This window comes from Triturus cristatus, chromosome 6 (genome assembly GCF_964204655.1).
Source record: "Triturus cristatus chromosome 6, aTriCri1.1, whole genome shotgun sequence".
In the NCBI taxonomy this organism is placed as follows: Eukaryota; Metazoa; Chordata; class Amphibia; order Caudata; family Salamandridae; genus Triturus; species Triturus cristatus.
Window position 1 is genome coordinate 196,664,274 of NC_140589.1, and position 19,249 is coordinate 196,683,522.

Consider the following 19,249-nt stretch of genomic DNA (forward strand, 5'->3'; position numbering starts at 1 on the left):
ATGCCCAACCCTGCTCCCCTTCAGGAAGCTAATCAAGACTTGGCTCTTTAACCAATAGGCACATCATCCCTGGTCTCCGTCCTCTACTAGTCCGTAGTGCCGAGACGCCCCAGGGTATTTGCACGCTCTATAAATTGCTTAAATAAATAAAATAAATAAATCCAGGCACTACCCATGCACTCATCTAATTATTCAATCACTACTGCTACACTCATGCAATCACTCTAGTAATTTTTCTATTTTTAACCAGTTTATGTGGTTCAGTAAGAACCGTTGTTTTTAACAATTTTGTATTTTATGTATTTAAATTTTTTTTTAGTGGTTTTTGACTTTTTATGAAAAGTTTTTTATCATTCCAACATCAATAGTTGAAAAAAAACAGGAAGATTAACAATGCCAATGACAACAAAAAAAATTAACACTTGTGTGCTTTGATTGCAATGACAATAACATCAAGACATTGCTCCGAAACACACAGCTTTGCATTGATTTTGCAGCAATTAATTAATGCATGAACCAGCTCAGGAACAATGTGTGGCCGAGGTGAAGCTGGAAGTCCTGCACCCGATGTTGATGAGGCATTATTGTCAGCCAGGGCAGCTTGTTCATTTTTCTCCCGCCGCATAATTTCTTAGGCCAAACTAATAGGATGCATTGTTTCCAAGTGTTTTTTCATAGAAGAAGTTCCACAGCAGTACTTCTTCTCCGATCCTCTGGAAAGTATTCTCTGGCAGATAGTGCAGGTGACTTTCCTGGCATTCATTTTCTTTTCACCCGATGGCACTGAAAATAAAGCCCAGACTACACTCTATTTTCTTTTTTTCACTGGCTCTTCTACTTCCTCAGGCTCTTCTTCAACATCTTCAACATCTTGGTCAGGATGACTGGATTCCATATTCTCAAATAAAGTCAAATACACCAAGAAAAAAGTAAATCCAGCAACATACAAAAAATAGGTCTTGACAGAAAGACAGGTAAATAATAAGGGAAAAAATATTTGTGTTGGATCCTCCCTCAACATGAAGTCGTGTAGGGTGCGCGCAACCATCGCTTACACGTCGCACACCAGTAACATTTTGCATACATAATTATAAAGTATAAATAGATGTTTATATAATATTTTAAAAAGTATATTAGTGGAACTGTTTATACAAATCTGATATTTCAACTTTGTATAGTTATATTTCACACTTTGAAAATACGCCGAAGTCGCGACCCTGGCAGATCCCAGTTCGACCCCAGAAATACTTGTGGGGATGGGTCGCACACTGTATGTGCATACGTCGTGCCCTCATGGAGGGCGGGGTTGTGCCCCCTACATGCATACGTCACGCAGTTGTGAAAGTTTGTACAGTTAAGAGTAAACTAAAATATTCTGTTTATAAATTATTTTCTAAAATATATTAGTGAAAGTCTTTAACCAAAACGATATTTATATAATTTCTACAATAAGATTTCATACTTTTTAAATTACGCCGACGTCGCAACCCTGGCGGAATCCCAGTGCGACCCCGAACATATGCGTCAGGGACCCTTCAACCGCACACCCATCGTGAAGGATCATGCAGGGTGAGCGACCACTGTGTAAAAAATTTTTAAAAAATAAAGCATAACAAGTTTAATTCACTGAAAAAAACATACGTTTCAGGGACGTTATAGTTAGAAATTAGCATTTAAAAAACCTTACAAATTCACTGAAAAAACCACAGGTTTCAGGGATGTTATAGTTAGTTGGACATTTCACTCGTACAAAACCAGAGAAATTCGGCCATTATAGTTAGTTGAGCTAACTGTAACTTGCGCCCCCGCAATGCACTGCTGATGACATCACATATTACATCATTCATGACATGGTCAGTGACATCACTGATGAAATCACTGATGACATCTCAAATGAAATCACTAATGACATCATCCAGTGAGTGTAAGTATTTTAAAAGAGTTTATGTTTGTTAAACATATATACTAACCTACTAGAAAAGTTAAGTTACTATGTTATGTGAGTGGCTGTGTGACTGTATGTATCCTTCTGTGCATGGGTGTGTGTGGGGCTGTATGGGTGTATAAGTGGGTGTGTGAGTATCTGTGTGGGTGAGTGAGATGCGGTGAGAGTCGATGCATTGGGGAGTGGGTGTGTCAGTGGCTGCATGGGTGAGTGAGTGGGTGTCTGAAGGGTTGTATGAGTGAGTGACTCAGTGTGTAGGTGACTGTATGGATGAGTGAGTGGCTGTCTGAGTGGGTGTTTGAATAAGTGAGTTGGTGTGTGACTGGCTCTATTGGAGAGTAAGTATCTGTGTAAATACCTGTATGTGTGAGTGCTTGTATGGATATATAATGAGTATACAAGTGGTTGTTTGAGTGAGTGTGTGAGTGAGTGCTTGTATGGGTGAGTGAGTAGCTGTGGTGAAAGACTATGGGTGAGTGAGTGGGTGTGTGATTGACTGTAGGTAAAGAAGTGGGTGTGTAAGTAGCTGTATGGGTGAGTGGGTGGCTATCTAAGTGGCTGTATGTGTGAGTGACTGGTTGTAACAATGTATTTTAAAAGGGATTGGGCCACAGGGCCCCCTCCCCAAGCCTCATTAGGCCCAGGACCTTCTTGTTTTTAAGGTGATGGGGCTGCATTGTTCTCCGCTCCAACCCTTTACACACAAGGGGGAACCCATCCCCCGGCACTCCTTTTTTAAAGGGGAGGAGGTCTGCAGGTCCCCTCCCTAAGCCGTTAAAGGCCCAGGGGAGCAGAATCCAGGATGGAAAGCTACAAAAAGGGGATGGCAGCCGCACCCCCCCCCCTCCCCAAACCCTAAATAGGCCCTGAGAGCCTAATCCCCCAGGGCTGTATATTTTATAAAGGGGAGGGGCCCCCCTCTCTGAAACGTTTTTGGCCTTAGGAAACCCATTCCCTGGGGTCTGCCTTTAATATGGGTGGGTGCTCTGGTCCCCAGCCAGGGCACCCAACAAACACTCATTGGGGTATGCATGGGAAACCCCAGGGCCGATGTGGCCTCAGCCAGCTCCCCACATGCATCATTAGGCAGCATTTCTTTTTGTAAGTCTTTTTATTAAACAGTCTTCAGTTGCAGAAAAGAGTGTCACATCAACAGGCTCAATAGTAACACACCATCCATTGCAAATCAGTGCTTACATTCGGGTATTTCAACATCTGGTCAGAGCCCTGCCCTGGTTAACAATCAATTACAGATAATATCATCATTCCATCTGGTAGAGCTCTGCTTGCTCCCCCCCCCACCCTTTCCCACCCATCGTGAGGCAGCATTGCTTCTGCCTGGAGGGAACAGCTATTTATGCTGCTCCCTCTGCGTGAGAGCAATCTCTTGAGTTGTTTCTCTGCCGGATTCAGTGCGGGCAGGGAAACAGATCAAAAGTCCAATCCCAACTGGCAGGAGCATTTTCAAAGCTCCGCCCGCTGGAAGCAGACTCAGAGTTTACTCCCATTTGGTGGGAGGTTCAAAAGTGCTCCTGCCAGTTGATAGCAAACACAAGTCTTTTGCAGGCAGGAAAACTGATGTGTCCCGTAAGTGAGCTCATCGGGACACAGTCAGTGAGCAGGCTGGGGGATGGGATACCCAGGGCCATTGAAGGCTGCCCCTCCCATTTTTTAAAGTTAGTGGTCTCAGGGTATGAGGTGCCCAGTGCCTTTTCAAAGCTTGGGGAGAAGGCCATAGGGGCAGCACAGCTCCCTCCCCTATTAAGTGAATTTCTGGCATTGGGGTGGACTCCCCAGGGCTTATAATGGCTTGGAGTGCGGGCTATGTGGCCCCGCCCCATCTATGTTAAATCTCAGTCCCGACGGTGTAGTTATCTGAAAATAATACATTTGTGAATAAAATCATATTATGGTTGTGTTACTCATGCCCTAATGTAACTATAACTCATGTCCCTGTCATGCACAGGTTTTCATTGCAAATGCTATCATTCATGATATCATAGAATATGTAATGAGTGATGCAATATATGGTATAATTATCAGTGCATTGTGACGGCGTTAGTTATAGTTACTTTAGAGCATGAGTTATAGTTACTTGAGATAACTCTAAAGGGTGAAGTTCTGTGTTATTTTAGTATAAGACATTATGTTGTTAGTAAACATTTGACCCAACTATAACCTTACATTAACATTTTATTAATGTAAAGAAATATGTTGTTACCATGTGTGCAGCTAACCTCGCCCCACACCCAGCCTTCAGTGGCAGGGGGTTGGCTGCAGAGCCTGGCCTGTGGCCTGGCCCGGCTTCCAACCCACGGGGTGATGCCAACCCAATACTGCCCACAGCCTTTGGCCGTGAGTGGCTGGAGTTTGCTGCAGGGCCTGGCCTGCAGCCCAGCCCTCTATCCAATCCTCCCTACAGACAGCCAACCCCCCTGCAGCATATGGGCTTTAGTTGTGTACGGCAAGTGGTTGGCCCTGTAGCCAACCCACTTAAAAGCATCCAACCTCGCAGCAGCCTGCCAGCCCCATGCCGTGTATAGCCTTTGGCATGTGCTGCATAGGGCTGTTCTTCGGTCCACAGTGACTTCATCCCCGGAGCCAAATCATATATTAAGAAGAAGGGGGGCATGGAGCCTCCCCTCTCCAAGCCTTATTAGACTCTGGGGACCCCATCCTCTTAGCTGAATTCCATTACAAATGGGAGGGAGCTGCATGGCCCCTTTCTCTAAGCCTATTGTGGCCATGAGTACCCCATCCCCCAGGGCCTCTCTAAATTTAGGTGGGTGCCCCGGTGCCCACCGAGGGAACACGCAAAATAACACTTAGATTGAGGGGATGGAACATGTGCCCCCCCTCCCTGATCCTAAAAAGGCCATGGGGCCCCCCTCCCCAAGCCTTCGTAGACCCTGAGGACACTATCCCCCAGGGACATACCATATTTAAAAGGGGAGGGGAGCCATGTGGTCTCCCCAGCCTAAGCATCCTGGGAGACTGGTAGCCCCATCCACTAGGGGTCTATTTTATCAAAAAGGGGAGGATGCCATGCTGCCCTCTCCCGAGCTTCCACATTCCCTGTGGACGTACCTTATTTAAAAAGGGGTAAGGCCTACGTGGTTCTCCCCTCCCTGAGCCTTCTCGGCCACTGTGGCTTCTCTTTATGATAGGTGGGTGCCCTGGTGCCCAACCTGTTGCACACACAAAAACATGTTGGGTGACTGTGGGGATAGCATTGCACTTGTTTTCTGCATGCTCCATCCAGGCAGGAGCAATATGTGCTCTGTCTCCCTTCCCGCAGGAGTGCTGGCAGGGAAACAAAACACAAGTCGGGCGGGATCATACTTCCTGATTGCTCTCATTTAGCAGGAGATTTAAAACTGCTCCCACCAGAGAAGAGCAAATATATGTTTTCCTGTCCGCGTTAGTGCGGGCAGGAAAACTACTGTGTCCCGGGGTGGGCTCTCCAGGGCACAGTCACTGAGCCAGCCCTGAGGGATGGGGCTCTCAGGGACTTTTTAAGACTCAGGAAAGGGGGCCCCAGGACCCCTACTTCATTAATTACTCGGCCCTGGGGATAGTTCACTGGGGCCTTTTTAGGCTTGTGGAGGAGGACACTTCCGGTCTATAGCATTTCAGACCCAGGGGATGGGTCCCTGGGGTCTAATTAGGCTTTGGGAGGGGAGCTGTGTGACCCCTTACCTTTTTTTACCTCAGCCCAGGAGGATGGGCTCCCTGAGACCACTCAGAGGCACAGGAAGGAGAGCTACGCACTCCCTCCCTAAAATAAAAGCATGCATCGCCGCCCCCATAACCCTGGACCACACTGGGGCTTTTTAATAAAACATACAAAGAGCCAGCTGTTGTTTTTTTAAACCTTTTTGCCACGGATTTTGCAGATACCCTGCAAATTTTCAGCAAAATTATAAAAACATTTTTGGCCACAGGCGGGGACTCTCACCCAGGTCTAAGGGGTCAACGTATCCCTACCTTGTGCCCTATGTCTGTATTTGCAACTCAGGACTGAAGGTCGAGTCCTAAGATGACTGGGACAACTTCCTGATTGATGAAATATACAAGGTTTTTGAGCATTAATTGTTCAAAAACTAGAGAGTGGATTTAAAGTAACTCACAAAAAGCATGCTTTTTGGACCAAGATCAACATTTCTGCAAAATTTGGTGTAAATCCGTTTAATGTTTTGAGCTGTAGCAGTGTCTAAAGTTCCTATGGAAAAATGAATGGGTGAAATGGGTGTTTTTTGATCTATCTATCTATCTATCTATCTATCTATCTATCTATCTATCTATCTATCTATCTATCTATCTATCTATCTATCTATCTATCTATCTATCTATCTATCTATCTATCTATCTATCTATCTATCTATCTATCTATCTATCTATCTATCTATCCATCCGTCTATCCATCCGTCTATCCATCCATCCGTCCGTCTGTCTGTCTGTCTGTCTGTCTGTCTGTCTGTCTGTCTGTCTGTCTGTCTACCTATTGATCTAGCATTTTAGTTACACCCCTTTGTTTATTGCAGTAGCTGCAACCTTCAATAGCGGATTAAAAAACTTGCACCCACTCCCCCATAGAAATATCTTCCTGTCAATTCCATACCTGCTAACTAACATAAAAAATTGTGTGAGGACGTGCTGACCCCACATCCCATATGAATGTCCTGGGGTGTTTTTGCACCCCATAATGGTGAGTTGGAAATCCATTGTTTGCTGTTGTTTTAAGCTTGTTTTCCCATTTGGCATGTGATGTTGGCTCCTCACTGGATCACTATGTGAAGGGAGCCAATATTGTGTGTCACACAGTGGCACCATGTAAGTTGGAAGGTCTGCAATTCCATGGTCCAGACTTTGGAGCTCATGAACTCAGACTTATGTAGTCATTTAGGATGTGGTCAAGATGCCTTCGAGTACGTGCTTTACACAAATGGATCATTACATAAGCCTTGTATGCATGGATTCGTGTATCTCTGGAGATAAGATGGCATTCAAGTCCAGTTTTAAACATTTTGGGTTATCTTTAATTTTGTGAGGTTCACCTGGATTCCTGGGTACTTTTTAGCCATGAACAGTGCTTCACCTCTGATCTTGCATGGGTCGTCCTCAGTCACTTGTGGTAATCATCATTTCTGTACCTTCATTCGATCTATCCACTATAGTTTTTGATCATTATGAAGATTTGATTTGACATCCATATGGTATATTGTGTTATTCATTTTATTATGCTTTAGCGGGATACACACCAATAATCTATGTTTCTCACTGTATGTGATTATCATGTAGATGTGATCATAAAGCCACATTTCCCATGGTGTTCATGAATTGTTAATATCACACTTTAACTGCATTAACTGCATTAGGCAGTGCCTTTTTTCCTGAATTGTGTCTTTTAGTCTTTTAGTAAACTATGAGTCTCAGGGCCTGATTACGTGTTTTTGTGGTGCGGGAGTGGGTAGCATGCCACCGCCACGCTCCCACACTGCCAAAACTCAACGCCACCCATCTGCCCACCAGATTGGAAGTATTTTTGTAGTCTGGTGGGTGGGAGGGGGGCAATATGGTGGTCCAGTGGCTGTGCAGTTTAAAGGATCATAGTGAGCCTTAGACTGCAACACCACGGGACAGCCAGTGCACATTTCTGCGTGGGTAGGAATGCACCATGTCGTGCATTCCTTCCAGTGCAGGAACCGGGGCGCAAAACTACAGGGGACGGCACAACATGTGCCCCCCTCCATGCACCCCATGCGCAGGGGCTAATCCTCTTGGCCAGAGGTTTCATGGAGAAAGAACCTCCATGAGTCTGCTGGTATTGAGAAAAGTTGTAATATATTTGGCGGTGCCTCAGAACACAGCAAGCATATTGCAGCCTCAACACCACCGTGCCACCGCCAGGAATATGTCATTCCTGGTGGTTGCGATGTTGCAATGGCGGTCCGACCACCCTAGTTGTAATAGGGCTGTCGGACGGGCGACGGCTGGACTGCCATCGCTGTGCCACCATGAGCCTGGCGGTCCATGGATCACCAGGCTCATAATTAGGCCCTTAGCCTACAGAGTATTTCAACACAGGGCTCTCTTTGATCAATATTGCTTCTGTTTTTCTAATAAGACATTACATGTGATCTCTGGTACCCAAACTGATGGGTAATGGTACATTCTTCCCTGATCTGCTTTTATGAGTTTGGCATTGAATAAGTTGTCACTTACCACTAATAATAATGATCCATGAAGAACATACAATACTATGGTACATAGACGACATAATTCAAAGCTAATTACCGATTATAGAATTAGCGACTATTCGAAGCTATTGGCTGGCCGGTGTTTCTGATTTTATCTACCCAAAAGTTTTTAATGTCAGAGTGTGCTATTCTTTGTTCTTTAGAAAGAATGCACCAGGAGGCAAAGGGCATAGCTTCAGGGTTGGCGGGTGGCTTTATTGAGTGTGACACTCTGTCCCCCCATGATAGAAAAGCATTTTTGGATTGGTAGTTGGGTCTGGGGGACCCGAGTCTAGTCTGCAATGTCTGTGCTGTTTTTTCTCCTAATCTGATGAAGAACTTTTTCATAATTTTTATTCTACGTTCATCCTCAGAGAAGAGTTTTTAGCTTGTTTTTCTGGATCAGAAACTTACAGACATAGTGATTGGTTTATAATGGAAGTAGTAAATCTGCACCCCTAGAAGTACTGGAGATTGCAGATTGATTATGTTATGGAAGTCACAAGCACTGTCAGTAGTAGGCATGGGAAGCAACACAAGTCTGAAGCTTCAAGGCATACTACTGGCAACGTCATATCAAATTCTGATCATGTTACATTTCTGGATGTCCCATAACCAGAATATCCAGAGTGCAGATTGTTTACACAGTACATTTCCTCAATGGGAAAGGCTGCTTTGCAGCTTGTCTTTTTCTTCTTCGAGGAGAAAACACTTATCTGTAGAGAAAACATTAATTGCATAGCAAGCCGTGTGTCAATTAAAAAAACACGCCTGAAAGCTGCACCAACATGCTTTTGGTCTCTTGTGGATGCAGTCTCCTTGGCTTGTTTTACTCTCCTGCCCTACCACCTACTTCTTTTTAGTTGAAAAATTTTAGATCCACCCCTTCCCCCAAATCTCACTCACTAAGATATGCCCTTGTTGAAAGTAGCATTGATAGCAGCACACTAAAGAAGTTCTTACAGCGAATGGATTATGCGAATACCACAAGTGTGAAGTAAAAGATGCCAAATTGTGCCTTAACATATCAATAGGAAGCAAACTGCACAATTACACATACCTTTGGAATAAAGTATCCTTTAAAGGTGACATCTGTTGCGGTCTCATGAGGCAAACTCATCGGCAGGATATTAGCAAATCTCTGTATTTCATGGATAACTGCATTGGTGTAAGGCATACTCATTCGGTGCTCATATCTCACCTGGGCAGATCCCAACACCCTTTCAATCTCTTCTTGGACTTTTCCTGAAACCATAATCAAAAATATTAAACAGGTCTGTCATCTTTTTCAGATGTGATGCATTTGTCTGAGATGGGTATTCAAGTGTAACCAAATGAAATATATAAAGTGTTTTTATACAAATGCATGTGTTCAACACGAGTGATATAGTCTGGGGAGAGATAAGCCCTAAAACAGTAAATGAGGTAGAATCATTGTTAGTGGAGTGCACCACACCGGTCTGTTCTCTTGTGACAACAAAGTGGCAGATTACGATGCATCCCATAAATGCTCCAACCTGCGTTTGGAGCCTTAAGGGCCACATCAAAATGGGCCGCGTGGTTTATGATGGAGGCGGTAGAAAAGTAAACCAGCCGGTAATTCCAACAGGCTCAGAGAGCCTGACGGAAGCCGGCCAGTAATCTCAAGGGTGGGCCTTTCTGCCCATTAGATTGAAATGCGCTGTTTCCGACATGGTTTCCATGCCGGCCTGCCTGACATGAAAACCATGTCAGAGAGTGTGTTTGAGGGGCCTCCAGAAGGGGCCCCTTTGGTGCACGGCCTCCGGTTGGGGGATGAGGGGGCACCAATGGTGTCCCCCTGTTGATCCCTGCACCTTGTGGCAGGCACCTTGAGGTGTCTGCCACGGGGTGCAGGGATGAACTGCACCTCCTTTTCTCAATAGGAGCTTGTGTTACGGAATTAATGTTCCCAGGCATCCAAAAGGTCTACATGTTTCAACCTTTTTTCAACAAAGGACACTGGACTTGCTTCAGTCACTCGGTGTCTGCCATCTTTAAGCATGCAAATTCACAATCAGGTGTAAGCGCAAATCCGCTCTATAGGAGCAATCCCACCAATATTAGTACATACCAATATGTTCTCAATTGCGTCATTGAATGTAGCATGTAAGAATATAGGATGGGGCCAATGAAACACTCCTGAACAGAGTGACTGAAGCAAGTCCAGTAGGTAGTTATAGTTAGGACCTAGTTACCATAGGAAAAGCATTTTTTGATTTACCAATATCTTTGGCGCTGTTTGACAAATCTTTGTGAAATCTTCCAAAAAACAGGGTTGGACTGCTCAGTTTGTGTGTTAAACATTTTGGGGTGATTTATCAAGTGGGGGGCGAGAAAAAATGGGGGTCCCAAAGCGCGTTTGTTCCATGTTCATTTCCATAGGAACTTTATTACAGGTTACAGCCCAAACTGCTGAACGGAATTACACCTAATTTGGCCAAAATGTAGGTCTTGGTTTAGACTGTGCCTTTTTTGTTAAATGGTGTAAATCCGTTCAGTAGTTCCTGAGAACTGTAAAAAAGAACAATATCGATATCTGAGCACCGAGGAGGGTTCGCAAACACTCCCGGGCACGAGCTTCACACTGATTGGCTGCCAACACTCCAAACCAGGAAGTGTTGGCAGCCATCTTGTGACTCAGTAGAACCAAGTCTCAAGAAAACAGTGAAAAAGAGGTTAAAAAGCAAGAAACGGGGGCAGGGTACAAACACCCTGACCCCCTTGGCCTGCTTAGGGGGTCCCACAAGGACACCCAGGGCTAAAAAAGCATTAGAAAAAAAACCCAAAAACGGGAAAAATCGCGCTGGGGACGTGAATCCGGCTGAGAAAATAAAAAAAATAAAGCGCAGGCTCCCGTGCTTCATTTAAATGAGCCCCCAGGTGGGCCAGGTCCCGGGGGAATGCCAAAATTATATCGCCGGCTCCCCCAGGGGGGTCCACGCAGCCCTGGGGACTGCCACCTCCCTGGGGCTATGTAAATTATATGTGGGAGGACACGTGGCCCCAGGGCTTGTTTTTTAATCTGTGGGGGGCCTCACAGACCCCCCCCAAGCCCCGGGGAGCGCAACCCCGGGGCTTTTCTTAAATATGCGTGGGAGGGCGCACAGCCCCCCCTGCTGTCCTGGGGACCCCCACCTCCCCGGGGCTTGTACCTAAAAAAAATTAGTGGGGGGGGCCACACAGGGCTATCTAGAATTATTTGCGGGGGGGGACGTGGGCCCCTCCAAGCCCCGGGGACCACCACTTCCCCGGGGCTGTGCATATGATGGGAGCGGCCCCCCTCCAGGAGCTCTTGATGGCCCTGGGGACCGCCACGGCCCAGGGCCAGCTCCTACAATGTCCCGGGGCCCCACCCCCGGGATCTGCTGCTATAGCAAACTCTGCTTTGCTTCATTGAAGTGAGAGAAGGGAAACCTGCTCACTCTTCAATGAAGCAAAGCAGGATTGCTTTTGAGCAAGGGGAGCTGCATGTTAGCAGCTCCCCTTGCTCAAAAGCAATGCCGGCTCCCGCAGGAGGTGGGGAGCCGGTGGGACCGTGGGGGCATTGAGGCTCCCCCCACGGTCCCCCACAGGGCGGCCGGGCCACGGGGTATTGGGTCCCTGGGGCCAGAAGTGGCCTGGGAGGAGGGCCACGCGCCCCCCCTCCGCTATGAAAAAACAATGGCCAGCCCTGGGGGATGGGGTCCCCGGGGCCATAATTGGCCTGAGGAGGGGTGCCACGCAGCCCCGCTCCAAATAATTAAATAAAAAATAAAACAAACGACTAGTCATGCCCCGGGGGAAGGGTTCCCCGGGGAGAAATTGGCCTCAGGAGGGGAGCCACGTGGCCCCCTTCCCAATTTTGTTTTAAAAAAATGTATAAAAAGGGGTCAGGCTCTGGGGGATGGGGTCCCCAGGGCCCCAAAAATATAAAAGAAGGGGGGCCACACAGCCCCCTTGTAAAAAAAAAGATTTTAAAAAACAGCCGGCATCTAGCCGGAGGCCATGCCCCCTTTCTCCACCACACTGCAAACGTGCACCCTGGCGAATTGTTAGTTGGGGAATTAATTCCCCTTGAATACTGAGGGTCACTGGGGCCAACTAGCCCACCAGGTTCCTCAAGTTTGCACCACAGAGCGGCGTTGCAGAGAGCTGGTCTGAGGTCAAGCCCCCTTTTACACCACTCTGCAATGTAGCTCTGTGGCGCAAACTGGAGGTACCTGGTGGGCTAGTTGGCCCCCAGGGACCCTTAGGATTTAAGGGGACTTAATCCCCCAACTTACAACGCACCAGGGGGCACGATTGCACAGTGGTGCAGGGAGGGGGTAGGGCTTGATATAACAAGTGTGCAAACACGCCTCCTGGCGCGTTGTAAATTGGGGGATTAAATCCACTTCAAGCCTGAGGGTCCCTGGGGGCAAACCAGCCCACCAGGTACCTCCAGTAAGCGCCCTACAGCTGTGTTGTAGAGAGGTGGTCGAGGTCACGCCCCTTTTTACACCACAAATGCAGCTTCTGGTGCACTGTTGGTGGGGCAATGAGGTCCTCTTGTGTCTTGAGTACCTCAGGACACAAGTGGACTTCATCCCCCGACACTGTCGACACTGACGAAGGCTCACGCCGAAATGCATTTGTTTGTGATTATCTTGTGTGCAGTAAATCCATATTCAGGATTAGCCCAACTAGAGTGCTGGTCCTTTCCTTTCGGAGAGGGAATGGGAGATTTTAGAGGTGCTGCCGCCGCAGGACCAGGCGCACTCCTTAACGAGTGCGGACTAGTGGCAGAAGCATGGAGCGAGAAGATTACGGGAAAAGCATCCGCACCACTGTGTTAGCCGAATGGAGTGCCCCGAGGTGAATGGAACTTGAAGAGGACAACGGCTGAATTGATTGTACACGGCATAATGAGTTGGGAGGCGCAGTTAGACAAATAATCTGATGCTTAGTGAGGCAGCACGCCGCAAAGCGGCAACATATATATTTAAAGTGCACCCAGGGAGAGGCACAGGGAAATTGAACTTAAGAAGTAAATATCAACAGCTTGAGAGGCTCCATGAGAGGAAAATAAGAAAGTGGTGGGAAGCCACTTCCCTGCAAAACTATATTGATGTCAACAGGGTACCGAGGGGCCAAAGAATATACACGGTCCCAGCATATGATAATCCGGACCCGGAGCTTTTAAATGAATGGGCAGAATACACTGCGGGATCGTTACAAGGCATGTTAAGGACATTAGTGAAAATCGCCTGGAGTGATCGCGAAAAAACACTAAAGGAAATTGAAAGTCTGGAGGTGGGCATTTTGGAAATTGGAGACAACAGTAAGTACAAAGAGGAAAAGGAAACAATAAAGAAACGATTGAACGTATGAGAAAAAGATACAGCAAAGGAAGCAACAGAAGTTTGAAAGGGATACCAAGAACTGTGAGCTTGGCCGAATATTGACATTCGCCAGAAGATACGATGCCCCAAGACATGATTTGAGATCAAAGAAACGACCTGTGACGGAACATAGAGATAAATCAGAATCGGAGGTAACCAGCGCAGAGCAATCTGAAGAAGAAGGGGTTAATGCTGGTCAGGGCACCATCACGTTAGAACCTTTTTCACAAGGAGTTCAACCTGTTTTAACAGACATGGCTGAGGGCTGGCAAAGGATGATCACTGGAGCTGAAAGCCACAGAATCACGAGAAGGGGCGGCTGGAAACAGCAGAACCAACGGAACGGCACAAAACACCAGGAACAGGAGGGGCAGAAACTTCAGCCAGTAGGAGATAATCTAATGATTATAAATCTGACAACAAGAATACTGACTACGAGTGAAGAGTCAGTATTGAGACTGGGTCTAACGTTCTGCCCAGTGGAAAACTACGAGTCCACACAAACCCATATTGACTTATTTAAATATATCAGAAGAATCAGAATGTACAAACTTTTCAAAATGAAAAACCCTGGCCAACCGTGAATCACAATGAACAACATATCACAGGACTTTGATTCGATAACCATAAGGAATTTAGATACATTGGCAATCCTGGAAGAACTAGAGGATGAAGGAAGCTCACAAGAACGAACGGGAAGCGGGAATATGGACAGGATACAAGATTTTGGGATAACACAAACGGGTGCCCCAAGTCCATTCAAACCATCCTCCAGATTCTATCCCCAGAAACCTATAGATGCCATTGACGTATTTGCTGATAATGTAAATAAAGAACTGTTGACTTTGAGGACACAAGATAAGGAACAGAAGAAATGGAACCTTACATACAATCAAAGACAAGCAATAAAGAATTTAAAAGAAGATAAAACAATCCTAGTGAAACCCTCCAACAAAGGTGGGAATATAGTTTTACAGACAAGATAAAACTTCTGTGAGGAGGCTTATGGACAGCTCAATGATAAAAATAACTACATCCTCATAACTGAGATGGACTACATGTTGAGTGTACAAGCTTTTGGAGAAATGATCCAGAAATGGCTCAATAAGGGCATTCTATCAAAAGAGGAATTCTACTTTCTACAGAACAAACACCCTAGGATCTCCACATTCTATCACCTACCCAAAATCCACAAAGATGCCATTAGCCCACGAGACTGAGAATATGTCCAGATATGTGGATTAATTCTAGTTCTTCTTTGTGTCACAATTGGCTTAATACACACGAGACACAAAGGATTTTTTTAGACAAATTCAGGGAATTGACTGGGAACCGGATTTCCTGATGATCACACTAGATGTGTCGAATTTTTACACCAGTATCAGGCACACTGATGGACTGGAGGGGACAACATATTTTTTTAAAGGAAGGCCCCTAAAATATCTGGAACATAAAAATATGTTGGTGGAATTTAATGCCTTCTGTTTAAATAATAACCTTTTCCTTTTCCAGGAACAGAGGTACAAACAGATACAAGGCACGGAGATGGGCACCTAGTTGGCCCCCACCTATGCGAACTTGTTCGTTGGCTGGTGGGAGAAGTGGGTGGCCTGGGCTGACACTATGGATGAGTGGGTAGACAAATTCATAATCTGGAAAGAGTCACAAGAGTCAACTAATCAATATATCTCCTGCCTCAATGACAACTGCCTTAATCTGAAGAAAGATAACGACAGGGAACTCTGTCTTGCATTGGCGCAGTAGCCATCCGATGAATCTTATCAAAAGTATCCCCTATGAAGAACTTCTACGAATTAAAAGAAACAGCTTGAGGCAGTGTGATTATGTACAGGCAGCAGAAGAGAGCATACGTTTTGAAGTAAGGGGATATCCACAGAAGACCTTAAAGGTAGCAAAAAGAAAGGCTGCAGAAAAAGACACAGCAGAACTTCTGCAGGATGAACGTAGACGGAGTAAAGAAGGAGTGGCAAATAATTTTAGAATGATCACACACTACTCCAATGCAGCAAACAAGAACAGAGCCATTCTGAGAAAGAATTGGAGCATTATAAAATCTGTTGCAGTAATAGGGAAAGATTTGCCCGCCCAACCAGGAATCGCATTCAAAAGATCATGGTCTATAAAAGATCGTCTAGTGGAGAGTCACTTACCGATAGTAAAGCAACACTCAAGTCTACTAGATCTCCATGGTTCTTTCCTGTGTGGGAAATGCAAGGCCTGCAGTAACAGCAAAAAAGAAATTTCATATAAGATAAAGGGCCTTATAAAGGAGAAGAGGATAACAAAATGTATGACCTGCAACACAACACATGTGGTCTACTGTCTGGGATGCCCATGTGGCTTACGATACGTGGGCAGTACGATACATCCAGTCAAGACACGAATTTTAGAACATCAAAGGGCTATTAACAACAACAACGTGAACTATCCAGTTGCACGTCATTTTACCAGCCACCACAACAGTAACAGGGCACTCTTACAATATTTTTGTTTGGATCACGTAACCAGAGATGTCAGAGGAGGTCACAGGGAGAAACAACTGAGGTGACTAGAATCACAATTTATAATAGATTTACAATCAAAGTTACCTGAAGGCCTCAATAGTGGAGAGGAACTAGCTGTACCTGTGTCATTTAGGAGTAATGGAAGGAATGAGTTTTTTCACTGAGGAACAGAGATGGACAACACAGGGTGACAATCTTGAAAATCAAACCAATAATGAGGGACTACCCAATTGATTGATTAAGGCCCATTCAGAGCATAATAGAGTTACAGAGTGGGTAGAAAAGAGTGTACAAAGTGTGACGTATACCAGCCACCCACAATTTAATCAGTAAGATACCATCTAACATGAGAGGAAAAGGCGCATTAAAGGCGTAAAGAAATTTATATGGTGATTAAGCCTGGGCAAAGCACTACGCTACGCTGGCATAGTTTGCGAAGTTCGCGCTACTTCGCACTACGCGAATTGCACTAGCACAGTGCGAACACGCGTAGCGTAGTGTTGCGTAGTGCTGCGGTCATTTTTTGCTTGCTCGCGGTCCTCAACGTCAAGTTGGCGACCGCGAGCAAGCAAAATGACATCCCGGCGAGACTTTTTCCTTGTTCGCGATCAAGAACATCAAGTTGGCGATCACGAGCATGGAAAATAAACCTCCCGGCGAGATTCCCAACGCGAGGAGGTCAGATTTCTCATTGCGAGGGGTCGCGTATGCTCGCGACCACTCGCGATGAGAAACTACCAGTTCGCGTTGAGAAAGCTGCCGCTCGAGTAAAAATCTACTCGAGCAGCAGAAATCTACAGCTCGCACTGTGCAAGATGCCATTTTCAATGATTTCACAGTGCCGGTTGCTTGTCCGCACTGTGCAATCATTGAAAACAACATCTTGCACAGTGCGAACATGTTACTACGCAGTTCGCAAAGTGCTACGCGTAGCTCGCGTAGTGCGAACTTCACTTTGCGTAGCTTCGCGAAGTGCTACTTCACGAACTACGCCCACCCTTAATGGTGATACACATATGACTGACCTCAGTTAGGGAATCTATACAGTAAGGATGTTAAATGACATGGGTATCCAAAGGCTGATTTTGGAGGAAGGCAATTACTGCAATAATGAATTTTCAAACTTTGAAATTATAGAACATTGCTATTCACGTGATGAATCTATACATGGCTTTTTAAGGGGGTATATATATCATAAAAAATCACCCAACAATTTCAGAAATCAGGGCAGATTTTAAGAATGAGAACTAATGCTGATATTGGGATGATTACTTGCTAATAAGAATGGATGAGCACCTATGAACACATGCAGCATGATATACATATGATGAATTAATGTGTTGTTCCTTGATAGAACGAAACATTTGCGCATTCAAAGAAGGCACCCACAAATGAGTTAATTTGTTTGTCCTTTTACACTTTTCAAAGAACTGACTGCATCATAAATATGGCCATGGAAATGGCGCCTGTCGACACTGAGGAAGGCCCATGCCGAAACGAGTTTGTTTGTTATTATCTTGTGCGCAATAAGTCCATATTCAGGATTAACCCAACAAGCGTGCTGGTCCTTTCCTTTTGGAGTGGGAGCGGGAGCTTTTAGCGGTGCTGCTGCCGCAGGACCAGGAGCACCTGTTAACGAATGCGGATACTACTGGCAGAAGCACGGAGCAAGGATATATATAGATATATATTTATATATATATAACCTGGCCCTTTTGGCAGGTTCACCCTAAACTTTTTGCATTTATCCTGGCCTTTTTCCCTATGAAGTGTTAGTAGTTTTAGGCCTCTAGGCACTTTAGCACTGTGTCCCAGTGTAAAGTGCGTGCGCTCTGTGTTACATTTAGTGAGACTGGCCTGCCCTCCCATAGGAATGCATGGGGGATATGTGTGTCCATGGTAGTTCCTGATGTGAGAGGAGTGCAGGGGCGAGTTTGGTATGTGCGAACTCGTGAGAATAAATGCTGCACAATGGTGTGCGCAGATTTAGTGTGACTGGTGGAGAAGTGCCACTTCTAGAAGTTGGCATTTCTGTGTGCTGTGTGATGTGAATTGCCTGTCTGGCTTGTGATTGACAGGAGCTGAGAGGGCTGGGGAATTCCAGGAGCTAGGGTGAGTCTGCCCGGTGGTGAATGGGGAGATCTGCATGTAGATGGGAGGGAGGAGCTGCACCTGGGACCTGAATGGGGCTGGGCCTTCCCTTCACAATGCTGGCTCCACCTCCTGTGGTGCGTCTGATGTCCCTGGCCTGTCCTGTGAATAGGGGGAAGCTGAGCAAAACAAAGTGCTCCTAAACCAGTTGTATCTGGTTCTCCCCTTGCCCTACAGTTGCAGAACAAAGGTAAAAGCTGTATAAAAGAAGGGGCTGTGACCCCATGAAAGTGTTCTTGTTCTGGACTTGAATCTACCAGGGGTGTGCTGCTGCTGGGGCTCAGGGGAAGGCTTGCCTCCCTGGGCCGTGCCCTGCCCCTGGATGCCTGGAGGACTTTCCCTTGCTGGGAGCTGTGGTGCTCCATCCCTGATGCCCAGGACTTCTTGGACCTTTTTTTTTGCTTTGCCTTTCCTTCGCCAAGGCTTGATGAAGCCTGTGCGATCCTGAGGAGGAGCGCATGCTGTTGCTTGTGATTTGCCCAGCTGAGGCGCTGCAACCTTCCCGACGTGGGATTCACCCCCTGCTGGAGGGGAGAGAGGTGGAAGCCCACCCAGCATGTTGCCGCCTATTTTATTTTTCGTGCGGCGGGTGCCCACCCCGCTTGGAGAGTCTGACGCGGGTGCCCACCCCGCTTCTACATTTGTTTTCCATCTCGAGGGAGCCCACCCCTCTTTGTGTGCCACAAAAGAATCACCGCCGCGGCCCACAGGATGTCAGGCATCCTTGCCCGGGACGTGGGCGGAGCCTGCAGTGCAGCAGGAAGTGACGACTCGTGCGGGGCTCCCATGAGCTGTTGGGAGCCCCGGGGCATGCGGAGGAAAAATCCTGGCGGGAGCCCACCTCGCACTGGACGGCGCCAGCAGAGAAGGAGGCAGCCTGGGGCCTCACTGGCCCCATCCTAAAGTCCCGGTCCTGAGATGGGGGACGCGGTGAAGCTCGTCCAGTAGAAGTTCCTCGCGTCCCAGCGGGGCTCCCTTGAGCGGCTGGGAGCCTTGGGAGCCCTAAGG

At 46.5% G+C, this 19,249-nt stretch overlaps 1 protein-coding gene across 5 annotated transcripts in view; it reads right to left on the reverse strand.

Moving 5' to 3' along the window:
• The window catches only part of LOC146816630 (cytochrome P450 2K1-like), a 504,791-nt gene that overhangs the window by 86,716 nt on the left and 398,826 nt on the right, over window positions 1-19,249 (reverse strand). For all 5 annotated transcript variants that reach the window (XM_085610503.1, XM_085610501.1, XM_085610504.1 and 2 more), the window contains one exon: window positions 9,245-9,429. In XM_085610503.1, the coding sequence (XP_085466629.1) occupies window positions 9,245-9,429 (185 nt within the window). The remainder of the gene's footprint in view (window positions 1-9,244; window positions 9,430-19,249) is intronic.